The sequence below is a fragment of the Meriones unguiculatus genome, chromosome 12 (assembly GCF_030254825.1).
Source record: "Meriones unguiculatus strain TT.TT164.6M chromosome 12, Bangor_MerUng_6.1, whole genome shotgun sequence".
Classification (NCBI taxonomy): Eukaryota; Metazoa; Chordata; class Mammalia; order Rodentia; family Muridae; genus Meriones; species Meriones unguiculatus.
This window is the reverse complement of record NC_083360.1, coordinates 67,576,174-67,589,278: the sequence shown is the minus strand read 5'-3', so window position 1 is coordinate 67,589,278 and position 13,105 is coordinate 67,576,174. Positions and strand designations below refer to the sequence as shown.

At 40.1% G+C, this 13,105-nt stretch overlaps 1 protein-coding gene across 3 annotated transcripts in view; it reads right to left on the bottom strand.

Moving 5' to 3' along the window:
- Positions 1-13,105, bottom strand: part of Focad (focadhesin) — a 315,631-nt gene that overhangs the window by 19,027 nt on the left and 283,499 nt on the right. For all 3 annotated transcript variants that reach the window (XM_060365822.1, XM_060365823.1, XM_060365824.1), the window contains one exon: positions 1,414-1,542. In XM_060365822.1, the coding sequence (XP_060221805.1) occupies positions 1,414-1,542 (129 nt within the window). The remainder of the gene's footprint in view (positions 1-1,413; positions 1,543-13,105) is intronic.

The window sequence follows — 13,105 nt, the reverse complement described above, 5'->3', positions numbered from 1 at the left end:
TAAGACTGCCCAAACCTTTTGGAGCCAAGAAGAACATGACTGAGTCACAGATGCCACACACTGAGCTAAACATCTGTACGTACTGATGGACTGTGGCTCTGTTGAAGGTGTTTGCTTTATGCCCTGGCTTATCCCCTTTGCAGTAATAAAGTAATTTGTTTTTAGTTTTACAGGAACACATAGTTAAGAGACTAAGACTATAAAGGTATACCATGTTTTATATTATGATATTAACATTGGATCTTAGGGATAAACTGGAAAGAAAAGATAATGGTTTGGTAATAATATGTTTGTGTGTCAAGAGGGCAAAAATCAATAGTTTTGGGGTTTCTTTCGTTTGTTTTCTGTTAGCTCAACAAAAATTATAGTCATCTGACAAGAGGACACATCCGTTGAGGAACTGTCCCCATCACACTGTTCTGTGGGCATGTCAGCGTGACATTTTCTTGATTGAGAACTGACAGAGGAAGGCCCCGCCTACTCTGGGAAGGACCACTCCCAAACAAGTGGTGTAAGAAATCAAAACCATAAGCAGCACTTCCCGGGGATTTCTGTCTCAGTTCCTGTCTTTAGGTTCCTGACTTTTCCATGTTGATTCTGGCCTACAGAACTAACTGTAGGATAATACATTTTGATAACCTTGTTACACGAGCAATAGAAACCTAATAAGCATTCAACACAGTGCTTCCTTGAAGCACCCAGGGCTCTGTAAGTACAGTTTAAAAACTACCAGACACAGACCCAGCAATGAGCACAATTCACAAAAGAGCTATTTGGCTTTGTGGTTTGTTTACTGTTGCTCATTCGGTGTGTGTGTGTGTGTGTGTGTGTGTGTGTGTGTGTGTTTGAGGGAGAGGGAGAGAGAGAGAGAGGAAACATGTGTGTATGGGTGTCCAAATGAGGTCAAGTATTTTTCTCAATCCCACTCCAGCTTTTTTTGTTTTTAAAGACAGGGTCTCTCCCAGAACCCGCAGCTCCCTGCTTTTGCTCGACTGTCTGGCCAGCAAGTCTCCAGTGATCTTCCTTTCTCTTTCTTGCCAGCACTAGGATTATAGGCATGTGTCACTGCACTTGGCTTGCTCACTTGCTTTATTTGTTTACCCATCCATCCATCTATCTATTTATTTGTGACAACAGGTGCAAGGGATCTAACTCAAGTCCTCATTCTTGTACAGCAAACATTTTACTGACTGAGTCATCTCCCCAGTTCCTCAAGAGTTGGTTTTGAGAACTCTATCAGTCTATGTCCTTCTCACCCTCACCTATAATGACTCAGTGAAAGTAACCCAGTTATGGCATTCAACCTAACAACTCACAAGATATAATAAATCTACCAGTCACTGTCGATTGTGACACAAAACCCACTTTTTCCATTCAGGTCAAACCCGAAGAGCAAAGTCACTTGATATTTACCGAAGTTTAGTCTCATAAGTGGAGAGAGGAGTGCAGCCCAGTTGGCAGGAGGGTACTGGTAGCTTTCCCCAACAGTTGCTACAGGTTTCATCACTACTTTGAGAAGGGAGGGAGGAACAGCTTCAGGACCTGCAACAGGAAAAAAAAAAAAAAAAAAAAAAAAGAGTAACAAAAATACCTGCGTTTTTAAATAGCACATCTTCCGTTACGACCAACCAGCTATGCTTTGGATGGAGCTCCTTTTGCTATAAGCCTTCTTCCCTCTGTTCTCACGCATTGTTTCCAATCTTCTCTTGTTTGGTTATAAACCACATTTTCATTATCTTCCACACATCCATGTCTCTTTATCCAGTTTTTTAATATAATTTTTGTTTATTACAACTAATTCACTTTGTATCCCAGCTGTTGCCCCCACAATGACCTTGTCTTCATTATTGTCTCATTGGTCTTGGTATGGTATTCAATACACTTATAGCAGGAAAGATGGTGGCTGCCCTCTTAGCACCTCTACCCATGATGGCTCTAAAGCACCATGGCCATCACCTACCACTTCTTTTTTGTTTGTTTGTTTTAAAACAACAACAACAACAAAAAACTTCTTCTGCTCCTAAGCCACAGTGCCTGCTTTAGAGGTGAGAAATAGCTATTTCATATGTTAATCAGCTACCTCTAACTTTAATATTGGTCCTCATGTTGGAAGGGGATACTTAAGGCTGATAACGTGAGATGCTAGAGATTTAATAGGTAGATAAGGCAGAATCATCCATTAAAATGTCCAGGTAAATGTGATGCTGTATATTACCACAGAAAATGAAGAAATGTGGAAAATGTATACATAAAGAAAAATGTAGATAACAAGGAAAAACAGTTCAGCAGAATCAGCAGCAAAAGGAAAATCACTATCAGCAGAAAGAGAAGCAAGGGAAACCCAGAAACTACATCAGCAAAAAAGCAACAGGATCAGCAGGTCTGGCAGGGGGTGCAGAAGTGACAGAGTTGAAATGTGGGAAAAGCTGAAAATAGAGAAGCACAAGAAAAGGCAAAAGCAAAGGCTAATTCACTAGACCACACGTGCAGGCAGAGTCAATGGTGGTCACACAGTCCCAGAAAGGAGAAGCTAAGAGCAGGGGAAAAGTGGGGAAAGACCAGCAAAAGGAAATGAGATCAACAAACACAGAAAGTAGAGGTGAGAGAAAAATCAGCCAGATAAAAACAGCTGCAGAAAGGAGAAGCTGAGGGGAAAGAAGAAGCATGGAACTAGGGGAAAACCAAGTTTGTGACTCATAGCAAGAATGATGGCAGAGCTACATCACAGTACAGAAAGGAGAAGCTGATGGAAAGGAGAGGCAGGGAACCAGGAGGCGAAAACCAAGTTCATGACTGGTAGCAAGAGGGAAGGCAGAGTTACATCACAGTACAGAAAGGAGAAGCTGATGGAAAGGAGAAGCAGGGAACCAGCAGAGAAAAACTGACCTTGTGACTGGTAGCAACGGTGTAAGCAGAGCTACATCACAGCACAGAAAGAAGAAACTGGGGAAAAGGAGAAGCTGATGGAAAGGAGAAGCAGGGAACCAGGAAGGAAAAACCAACTTTGTGACAAAGGCAGAACACAGAACAGCACAGCACAGCAAGGAAAAGCTGGGGGAAAGGAGAAGCAGGGAACCAGAAGGGAAAAAAAAAACAAGTTCATGACCGGTAGCAAGAGTAAAGGCAAAGCTACATCACATATAGAAAGGAGAAGCTGGGGGAAAGGAGAAGCAGGGAACCAGGAGGGAAAAACCAAACTTGTGACGAAGGCAGAGCACAGAACAGCACAGAACAGCACAGAACAGCCAGGAGAAGCTGGGGGAAAGGAGAAGCAGGGAACCAGGAGGGAAAAAACAAGTTCATGACTGGTAGCAAGAGTGAAGGCAGAGTTACATCATAGCACAAAAAGGATAAGTTAGGGGAAAGGAGAAGCAGGAATAAATACCAGGGGGAAAACAACCTTGTGACCGGTAGCAAGGGTGAAGGCAGAACACATAATAGCATAGAGAGGAGAAGCTAAGGGAAAGGAGAAGTGTGAGTGGGTGGAGATAAAAGCAGAGGGTCAGGAGACAAAGAACATAAACTGTAGACTTTGAGGAAAAGGAAGTAGAGGGAGGGGTCAAAAAGGAAAACTAAGGGCATAAATGCTGAGTTGTAACATGATGGAGGGTATCACATAAGACTAGACAGCAAGCTTGCCAAGGCAGCTCAGTTTTATAACAAAGTTGCTATCTCAGTTCTCAGTGATGACTGTCCAAAATAATTAAAAATAAGCAAACAAAAAAATTACAGATGTATAGAAAGTTCCAGGCCTGGAAGTCTGTCTCAAAAGCCAAAAAATCAAAACCATATCTACACACAAATATTAACAGCAGCACTAACTGAAATAGCAAAATATAGAAAAAAAAAACCCAACATCTAGAAACTGGCAAATATGGAAAACATGTCTTGTCCATGCAGTCGATTATCACTTAGCTCTAAGGAGAAAAGTAGGTATCTGCTACAATATGGATGGGCCCTGGAAATACTGTGCTAAAGGGAAAGCCCATCAAGGAAAGCCACAGGTGGTATGATTCCATTTAAATAAGATACATAGAAAAGACAAAAGAAAGACACAAACCAGAGAATGGAGAAAATGGAGAAAGGGAAGCAATTTGTTCAATGAGATCAAGGTTTCCTCTTAGAGTGATAAGAATGTTCTAGAAAGTAGACAGTAATGGCCCCAAAGTAGAAATTGTGAATTGTGAGTTGGAAGCAGTTTAAAGAGTCTTCTTTTGCCAAATACAAGGGCACATATTTGCCAGGCTAGCCTCAAATAAGCTGTGTAACTGAGGATGACCTTACATTTCTGGTCCTGCTCCTTCCATCTTCTAATTGCTAAGATTATACGAGTTCACATACTGAGGATCGGTTTCATGCACACACTTTACTAACTCTTTTTGTCTTCAGAGAGAAAGATATAAATCTTAAAAGATACTGATACTAAGAGGACTCTGAAAAGAAAGAGATAAAGCCTTGCTGCTCTGTTATCTTTCTCTTTCTGGTACCTGCAAGGTCAGATACCCCCAAACAACGACTCTCTAACTACTGACCCACATGTGATTAAGACTGCTGTTGCCATGAATTTTAGGAGCCTTAGATCCCACCCAAGTTCAAGCACATTACCTTTTTTGACTTTCTTTTTCATACTCTTCCAATTACAAGTGAATTAAGGGGCCAAGAAGATAGCTCAATATGTAAAAGCATTTGTTGCCAAGCTTGACTTGAGCTCAGATTCCTACAACCCACGTAAAAGCTGGATGCAGCAGCATGTGTCTATAATACCAGCACCCCTACTGCAAATCAGGAGACAGGCCAGTCAGCCTGGAGTGCACAAGATAGCAGTACATGAGAGAGACCCTGACTCAAAACCAAAGTAAAAGGTGAGGGCCAATCCCTGAAATTGTCTTCTGACCTCCATACAAGTGCTTTGGCATATGCGAGCCCTTACACAAGCAGAGACATCATATGTACACACAATATAAATAAGTTAATATTGTATGTGCACCATGTCCTCATTCTTGAGATGACTGCTTATGAAAATAAGCTTCTGTCTTCATCTTTGGCTGAGGTTATATGAGCTCATCTACACCCACAGTTTCAAATACTACTACTTCTAAACTACCTCCAATCCAGGATTGAACCCCCTGCTTCTGACTCTCATTCCCACCAGAACAGCTAACAAATCAGCAATGTTTTCTAAGCCTAGCAACCCACTAGCCTACTTGCTTACCCTTGGCTGCTCTCTTCTACCAGATAACACTAGTAGCATGCCTTCCAATGTTCCACCTTTGACACCATATTTTTTTCAGAGAAAAATAGTAAAGCTCAATCCTCCCCTCATTCATATATCTGTGTTATGCTGTACAACTGGTAACTGATACTTTATTTCTATCCCATCTTGACATGTAATACTGGGACTCCAGCAATATGTAACATGTAATACTGGGACCCCTTAGGAGGGGCTTAACCATGACTTTTTCTAGAAGAATTTCTGGCAAAGAAAATAGAGACATTTTATAAACAAATGCACCCACGTGTTTACTGAGTATTAGAACACTTTTCTGGACACAGACATAGATTTGAACAAGACAAAGCATGGATTATGCTTATGGAGCTGATTTTTTAATGAAAGGACCAAAGGGGTGGGGAGAGGGTGAAACAAGCTGTGACCATGTCTGATGATAACTGGCTGAGAGAGGTGCTGACTGGTTAGCTTTGCTTGTAAGTCTATACTGGTAACACGTTTGTGGTAAGAATCTTACCACAATTCTGGCTATAGATTAAATTTTGATTTTATGCAACAAAAATTAACTTGCTTTTAAGCCATTATTGTATTTTTAATTATGTGCATCTAAGTGTGGGTATGTGCATACACATGAATGCAGGTGACCCCGAATCCCAGGGGTGTTGGATCCTCCTGAAGCTTGAGTTACAGGTAGTAAAAGCACCAGATGTGGGTGCTATGAACTAAACCTGGGTCCTCTGGAAGAGCACTCAGTGCTCTTAACCACTGACCCATCTCTTCAGTCCCCAGTTTGCTTTGTAAGGGTCCTTTTGGTACACAGTCATATTAATGTCCTGGTGAAGAAAGAGGCAGACATTGCAAATCTGTATTGGAAGTCTTTAATTCATAAGCAGATATCTATTTTAGGGTCTCAGTATTTTATGTCAAATATTGTCAAAATTATGTAACTTGGATTCCAAGTCCTCCAGCAGAACGCATTATGGAAAAGTCGTAGTTTCCAAAAGCCTTAAGGGAACCTTGAAAAGAGATTCAGCTTTTCTTGCCATCCACGGACCCCTTGTGAAATATGAGCACTGTTTATGCTTTCTTGCTCAATGTGCTCACCTTTGATGGGATGAACTTCTCCACTGACTGCACTTGTAGGTGCATGTTGCCCTGGCACTGGCCGCACTCACTGTATCTGCATGTTGCTCAGGCACTGACAGCACTGTATGTGCATGTTACTCCAGTCTTCACTAAAGTTCACCTGATACACAGGCAAGTGTCAGAAGCAACTTGTGAATGGGAGAATAGGGCTGAAACTGCTACAGTGCATTAAATCTTTCACAGTTCAAAGGGCAGGTTATCAGTACTGAGAACCACGGCGAGAATTATACAAAATTTTCCTCTGTGTTTGAAAGAAATCCATTTTGACAGCCAATGGAACGGTGGTAACTTCAGCAACAGTTAGGAGTGGGAAAACTATTTGGCAGTTACGTGTATCAGGGGTGGAGAGTAAGAAAGAGGGAGCCTAAAGCACATCTGGGACACAGAATCCTGGTTCCTGCCACAGAGCTCTTCTGGGACAAAACAATACAAGAATGGGAATCAAACAGTTTGTTTATTTCACTGTTTGTCCTTGCAAGACATTCCTTAGGTAAGATGACCACTGGAATGCTATAAACAATGGATTTGAGACTGAGAATGCCTATGGATACTTGTCAAAAAGATCCAGATTTTTAAAATCTGAATATAAAGCCGCTTTCCATGTCTCATCCAATTGACAGCCTCAAAGTTATAAATGACATATCAGAGAATACTACACTATAAGAAGACCCTTTATCTCATGTGCTTGGGCTATACAGGCGTGTGCAACAGGCCAATTACTACAGGAAAAGGCTCACTACAGATAGGCTAACATCTGGGTTGTACAGTCTCCACCTCTACCATACCACCTGAGTGATAGAGACATTTACTTTCTATATCTTCACTGTTGCTAGGGCAAATTAACTCAGCTTAGAATAATCCAACACTCAATACAAATATAAACAAGTGATAGAGACCAAATATTTAAATTATATTACATACTGAGTAGTCTGTTATAAGATGTTCTTCCTGCATATTGAAGAAACTATAGTCCAATGGGAGAGGCAGACTCAAAACAAAGAAGTATAAATAACCGTGCAAATAATGAAATGTATGGAAAACACACACACACACACACACAAAGATATAGGAAAGTATGAGATGGAAAATCAGATATAATTAGAGGGTATCACTGAAGGTCCAATATTCACTCACCAGAACGAGAGATGTCTACATCAACATGGAAAGGATCCAGAGAGAATTCAGGCAGACATCATTACAGGGTGGCCTGTTTATGGGAAGTACCAAATGTACCCCTGACCAGAAATTACAATCAATACAGTTGTTGAAAAGAATTGATTCTGAAACGTCAGATACTAAAAGCTGGTAAAGTACTCCCTCTTAGGAAAAAACAACAACAACAACAACAACAACAAAAAACCTCAACAACACTCAGAGTTAACAAAACCAAAAACACCCTAAGCCCTTGTACTAGGAAGGCCACTGAGCAGAATGGCAGCCAGCATAGGTCAGAATCTAGTGAGGAAGGCAACCTTGTAGGGTTGTGGCCCAGGGGCTGGGGGATTGGTCACATACAGGTGGACTGATCAAATGAGCAAATAGGCTGAGAATAATGAGCCAGGTTACCTATAGTCCAGAACACAGAGTTGTTCTGAAGAAAGAAGTAGAATGGTATTGAATTAGGAATGTAAATATGGGTATGAACTATACACACAGACAGCTTAGACACATGTAAAGATAAAGACACACTTTGGTGTAGAACTAAGCAAGGTATAAAAGAGAGAAAGAGAACATAGTTCTTATTGAACTAGAAGCACTGACAATTATCTGTGCCCAGACCTTGGCTTCTAAATACCATTCTCTGAAAACAAAAACAAAAAACTAGGCTTCCTGGACCTATTCTGCAGGCCTTATAGCAATACTTTAGATAAGGTTATGGACACTGAAACCAATGATGGAAAATAGAATGAACAATAGATATAGATATGTGTATGTATGCATACATACATAAAGCCTCAGAGAGTCTCCATACAAATATTTACCAATGAAAAAGGAAAATGAGCAACCTTATTTGGAGGAACCTAGATGCTATTATCTTATCTAAGCAATATGTTTAACCCCAAGAAAAGGAAGAAGGACACTGTATGCCCCTGATAGAACAGAAATCCTTTCTGTGATTCTCCTGCCAAAGATGGCTGAACCTGACTCTAACACAGGAAACATCAGGCAAACCCAAACTGAAGAATGTTCTGTGAAATAAATCTTTCTAATCTTAAAACATGACCACATAAAGAAGCCAAGGCTGAGGAACTGGTCTGGATTAGAGAAGACAGAAGAGAAACGGCAACCAACACACACGACACATTGGCTCTTTCCTACAACAGACCTCACTGGGATTTTAGTGAAGCATGAATTGTGGTTTCTAGGTAAATGAATATTGACTTTTTTTTCTTACAGTTGGCGGAGAGAGATACTTTGTAACTTTCCTGTATTTTATCTTTTGTAAAATAAAATGTAAATAAGTACAAACATTAAAAGAAAAATTCTGGACCAAAAAGATGGCTCAGTGGGTAAAAGTACTTACCACACAAACTTGACAATATGCATTTGATCCCAGGATCCACACCATGTGCCTGTACTCACACACATACACACATACACATTCAATAATTAAGTTACTTTGAAAATAACTCTAAACTTTAATGTTAATAATGCTTGAGTGCATACAAAGATGTTCATTCCTTCTGACACTGAAATAAAAATTAAATCAAGTCACACTTATTCCTGAATTGTGTCTTTTTATTGTTATTATTGGTTTTTATGTATGTTGCTCTGTTTCATAATAGGATATTGCAGGTAAAAGGAGTCATTCTATGTTTAGTTACTACTATATAATCTAATAACCCTTCAAAAACTCTGTAATGAAGAGTCAATCATTTTCTCAATTTACAGAAGGAAATAAGCTTAGGTATCTTGCCTGAATTTACATATGCTGCAAGTAGCAAAAATGGAATAGGAACCTAGGTAGTGAGACTTCTGTATTTTAACCTTTAAATATACTGATTTCTATTTTCATACAGGGTTTATAATCCTTTTGCAGCATTGAGAAACCATGCGAGTGTCTGGAAAGACGGCTTACTGAGAAACAGAGCTTGCTCTTCCAGAGGACCCGAGTTCTGTTCCCAACACACACAATGAGCAGCTCAGAGCTGCCTGTAACTCCAGCTTCAAAGCACTCCACACACACAGTAGATACTGACAATGACATGGACAGATATACATACATATAAACAGACAGACAGATCTTTAAAGAGGCCATGCCATCCTTCTTGTTATCAAATCTTCACATTGTTGTTCACTAGTAAACTGCTGAGAATTTATCATAAGAAAGAGGAACTAGAAAAGATTATCCTGAGTGAAGTATCCCAGAAGCAGAAAGACACACATGGAATATACTCACTTATAAGTGGATATTAGACATACATTATACAAATTATATGTATACATATAATAATATATATAATACATAAAATACATATTAGAAGTATATATATAATAAACGTACTACAATCTGTACACCTAAAGAAGCTAAGCAAGAAGGAGGACCCAGGGTAAGATGATCAATCCTCACTCAGAAAGGCAAACAGGACATACATCAAAAGAGAAAGAAAAAAGGGAACAGGACAGGAGCCTACCACAGAGGGTCTGTGAAAGACTCTACCTAACGGGGTATTGAAGCAGATGCTAAGACTCAGCCAAACTTTGGGTAAAGTGCAGGGAATCTTATGAAAGAAGGGGAAGACAGAAAGAACTGGAGGGGACAGGAGCTCTACAAGGAGAGTAACAGAACCAAAAATCTGAGCAAAGAAGGTTTTTCTCAGACTGCTACTCCAACCCAGGACCATGCATAAAGATAACCTAGAACCTCTGCACAGATGTAGCCCATGGCAGCTCAGTATCTAAGTGGGTTCCCTAGTATTGAGAACAGAGGCTGTTTCTGACATCAACTCAGTGGCTGGTTCTTTGATCACCTCCTCCTGAGGGGAAGCAGTCTTACCAGGCCACAGAGGAAGACAATGCAGCCACTCCTGATGAGACCTGATAGGCTAGGGTCAGAGGGAAGATGAGGAAGACCTCCCCTATCAGTGGACTTCAGGAGGGGCATGGGAAGAGATGAGTGAGGGAGGGAGGGTGAGATAGGGAAGGCATGAGGGAGGGAGCTACAACTGGGATACAAAGTGAATAAATTGTAATTAATTAAAAAATTAATTAATAAAAAAAGAAAAGCTATAGCAAAAGAGAGAAACCTACCTGGATAAAGATATTCATTATACAGAAACTTTAAAAATGACCCATAGTGAAATGACTAATTTTGATACATCAACTTAATGAAGTATTAATTAGTTACTTATTTATTGTGTATATTCAAAAGAACACAGGCATACAAAAAAAAGTCAAAAGACTAATTATAAGAGTCAATTTTATAGGAGCTCCACAAGGAGAGCAACAGAACCAAAAAATCTGGGCCCAGGGGTCTTTTCTGAGAGTGATACTCCAAACAAGGACCATGCATAGAGATAATTTAGAACCCCTATACAGAAGTAGCCCATGGCAGGGTCCAAGAGGATTCCCCAATAATAGAAACAGGGCCCTTCTCTGACATGAACTCATGGGCTGGCTCTTTGATTACCTCCATCTGAGGGTAGAAGCAGCCTTACCAGTCCACAGAAGAAGACAAGGAAGCCAGTCCTGATGAGATCTGATAGACTAGGGTCAGATGGAAAGGCAAGAAGACCTCCCCTATCATTGGACTGGGGGAGGGGCATAGAAGAGAAGAGGGAGTGAGGGTGGGATTAGGAGGGGATGGGGGATACATCTGGGATACAAAGTGAATTAACTGTAATTAATAAAAATAAAAAAATAAATTCAAAAAGGGTTAACAATAAAAATAGTAAAATCTTGGGACTTAAGAAATAAAAACCATGGCTTAATACATATACTCAAATGAAAAAAAAAAAAAGAGTCAGTTCTATTCTACCACGTGGGTTCTGTACATCGAATTCAAGTTCTCATTCTTTGCATCAAGCTGCTTTGCCCACTAAGCCATCTTGCCTGCTTCCTGATAAGATACTCTAGAATCATTTAGAAGTGATAATTATGGTGACAAATGTGAAATCAAGCATTTAAAAATACAAAGCAAATAAGTCTAGCTGTGAAAGACACCTTGGGGAAGAAAGGGTTTATATCAGTTTTTAGGTCACAGTCTATCACTAATGGAACCCAAAGCAGGAACTCCAGGCAGGATCCTGAAGCAGAGACTGTTGAGGAGTGCTGCTTACTGGGTTGCTCTTTTACTGGCTCACATTCAGCTAGCTTTCTTTTATAGCCCAGGCCCGCCTACCTAGGAATGGTACTGCCTACAGGAGCTTGGGACCTGCTATCTCAATCATAATAATAATTTTAAAAATGGCCCAAAGACATGCACATAGGCCAATCTGATAGAGGTGCTTCTTCAATGCAGAGTCCCTCTTTCCAGGTGTATCAAGCTAATAAGCAAGATTAGCCATGACATACTACATGGAAAAAAGCAGTAAGTTGATAAATATTTTTACATAATACTATCTACAGAGCATTAAAGACTGATGGGTGGTTTTTTTCCTTACAAATATTTTAATAATAATTAAAGAAAGAAAGAAACAGCTGAGGATGCAGCTCAGTTGACAGAGTGCTTGTCCTAGGCTTGACCCCTAGCATCCCATAAATAGAGCATGGTGGCACATGCCTATCATCCCAGGACTTGGGGTCAGAAGTTCAATGGCACATAGAAAACAGAAGGTTCAGCCTTAGGAACATGCAATGTTGCCAATAAATAAATAAATAAATAAATAAATATCCAGCCCCCTGAAAATTTTGAGATATGCTTAATAAATGCCGAGAAAGTGCTGCACTGCTGCGCTTTTCCTATATTTTCCACACCTACCATCACAGAAGGTAAATGACAACTGTGCTCATTAACAGGATCTTAGGTTTTATAAATCAGACAGTTAAATGCACAGTTTATGAATGAATAAAGTACACATACACATTGACAAGGACATACACTGGCCTATTTCAGTAGCCATCTCTATGTGTTTATATTTACAGAAAGTCTCTTTTTGGTTTTCCGTTTCTTTGGCTTCGCTTTATTGATGTGTCTGTGTATAAGTCTATACCCCATGGGAACAGTTGCCCGAAGAGGCAAAAAAAGCGGTGTTGGATTCTCTAGAGCTGGAGTTGTGAGCCTCCTGATATGGGTGGTAGGACCCAAGTCAGGTCTTCTGTACTAGCAGGAAGCACTCTTAACCCCTGAGCTATGTCTATAGCCTTCTTGGTTTGAGACAATGTCTCACTGTATAGCCTTGGCCAGCCTATCCCAGGATGGCCTCAGAACCCCATCTGGCTCAGCCTCCAGAGCCCTGGGATTACAAACATGACCTATTCTGTGCAGCTGCGATCTTCCTCCTTATTCCACTTCCTCCTTATTCCATTTATAGCACTTATTCAGTGCTATACACGAGTGTTCTCTTGTAGTAATGTTTTCAGAGTTGTATAGGTAAAGTATTAAAGAATTCAAAAAGCTAAAAATGATGCATGGTTTTGGCAACCAATTCCATAAGTTTATGAAAACAACCTTTTAATATCATTTGGAGTATATTAAGGGATTCACTAATTCTGCTAGACACCATCTAAACAAGTAAATCTCACACTAAAATTCCAAAAAAGACTGAGAATATAAATTCAGATAATTTGTGT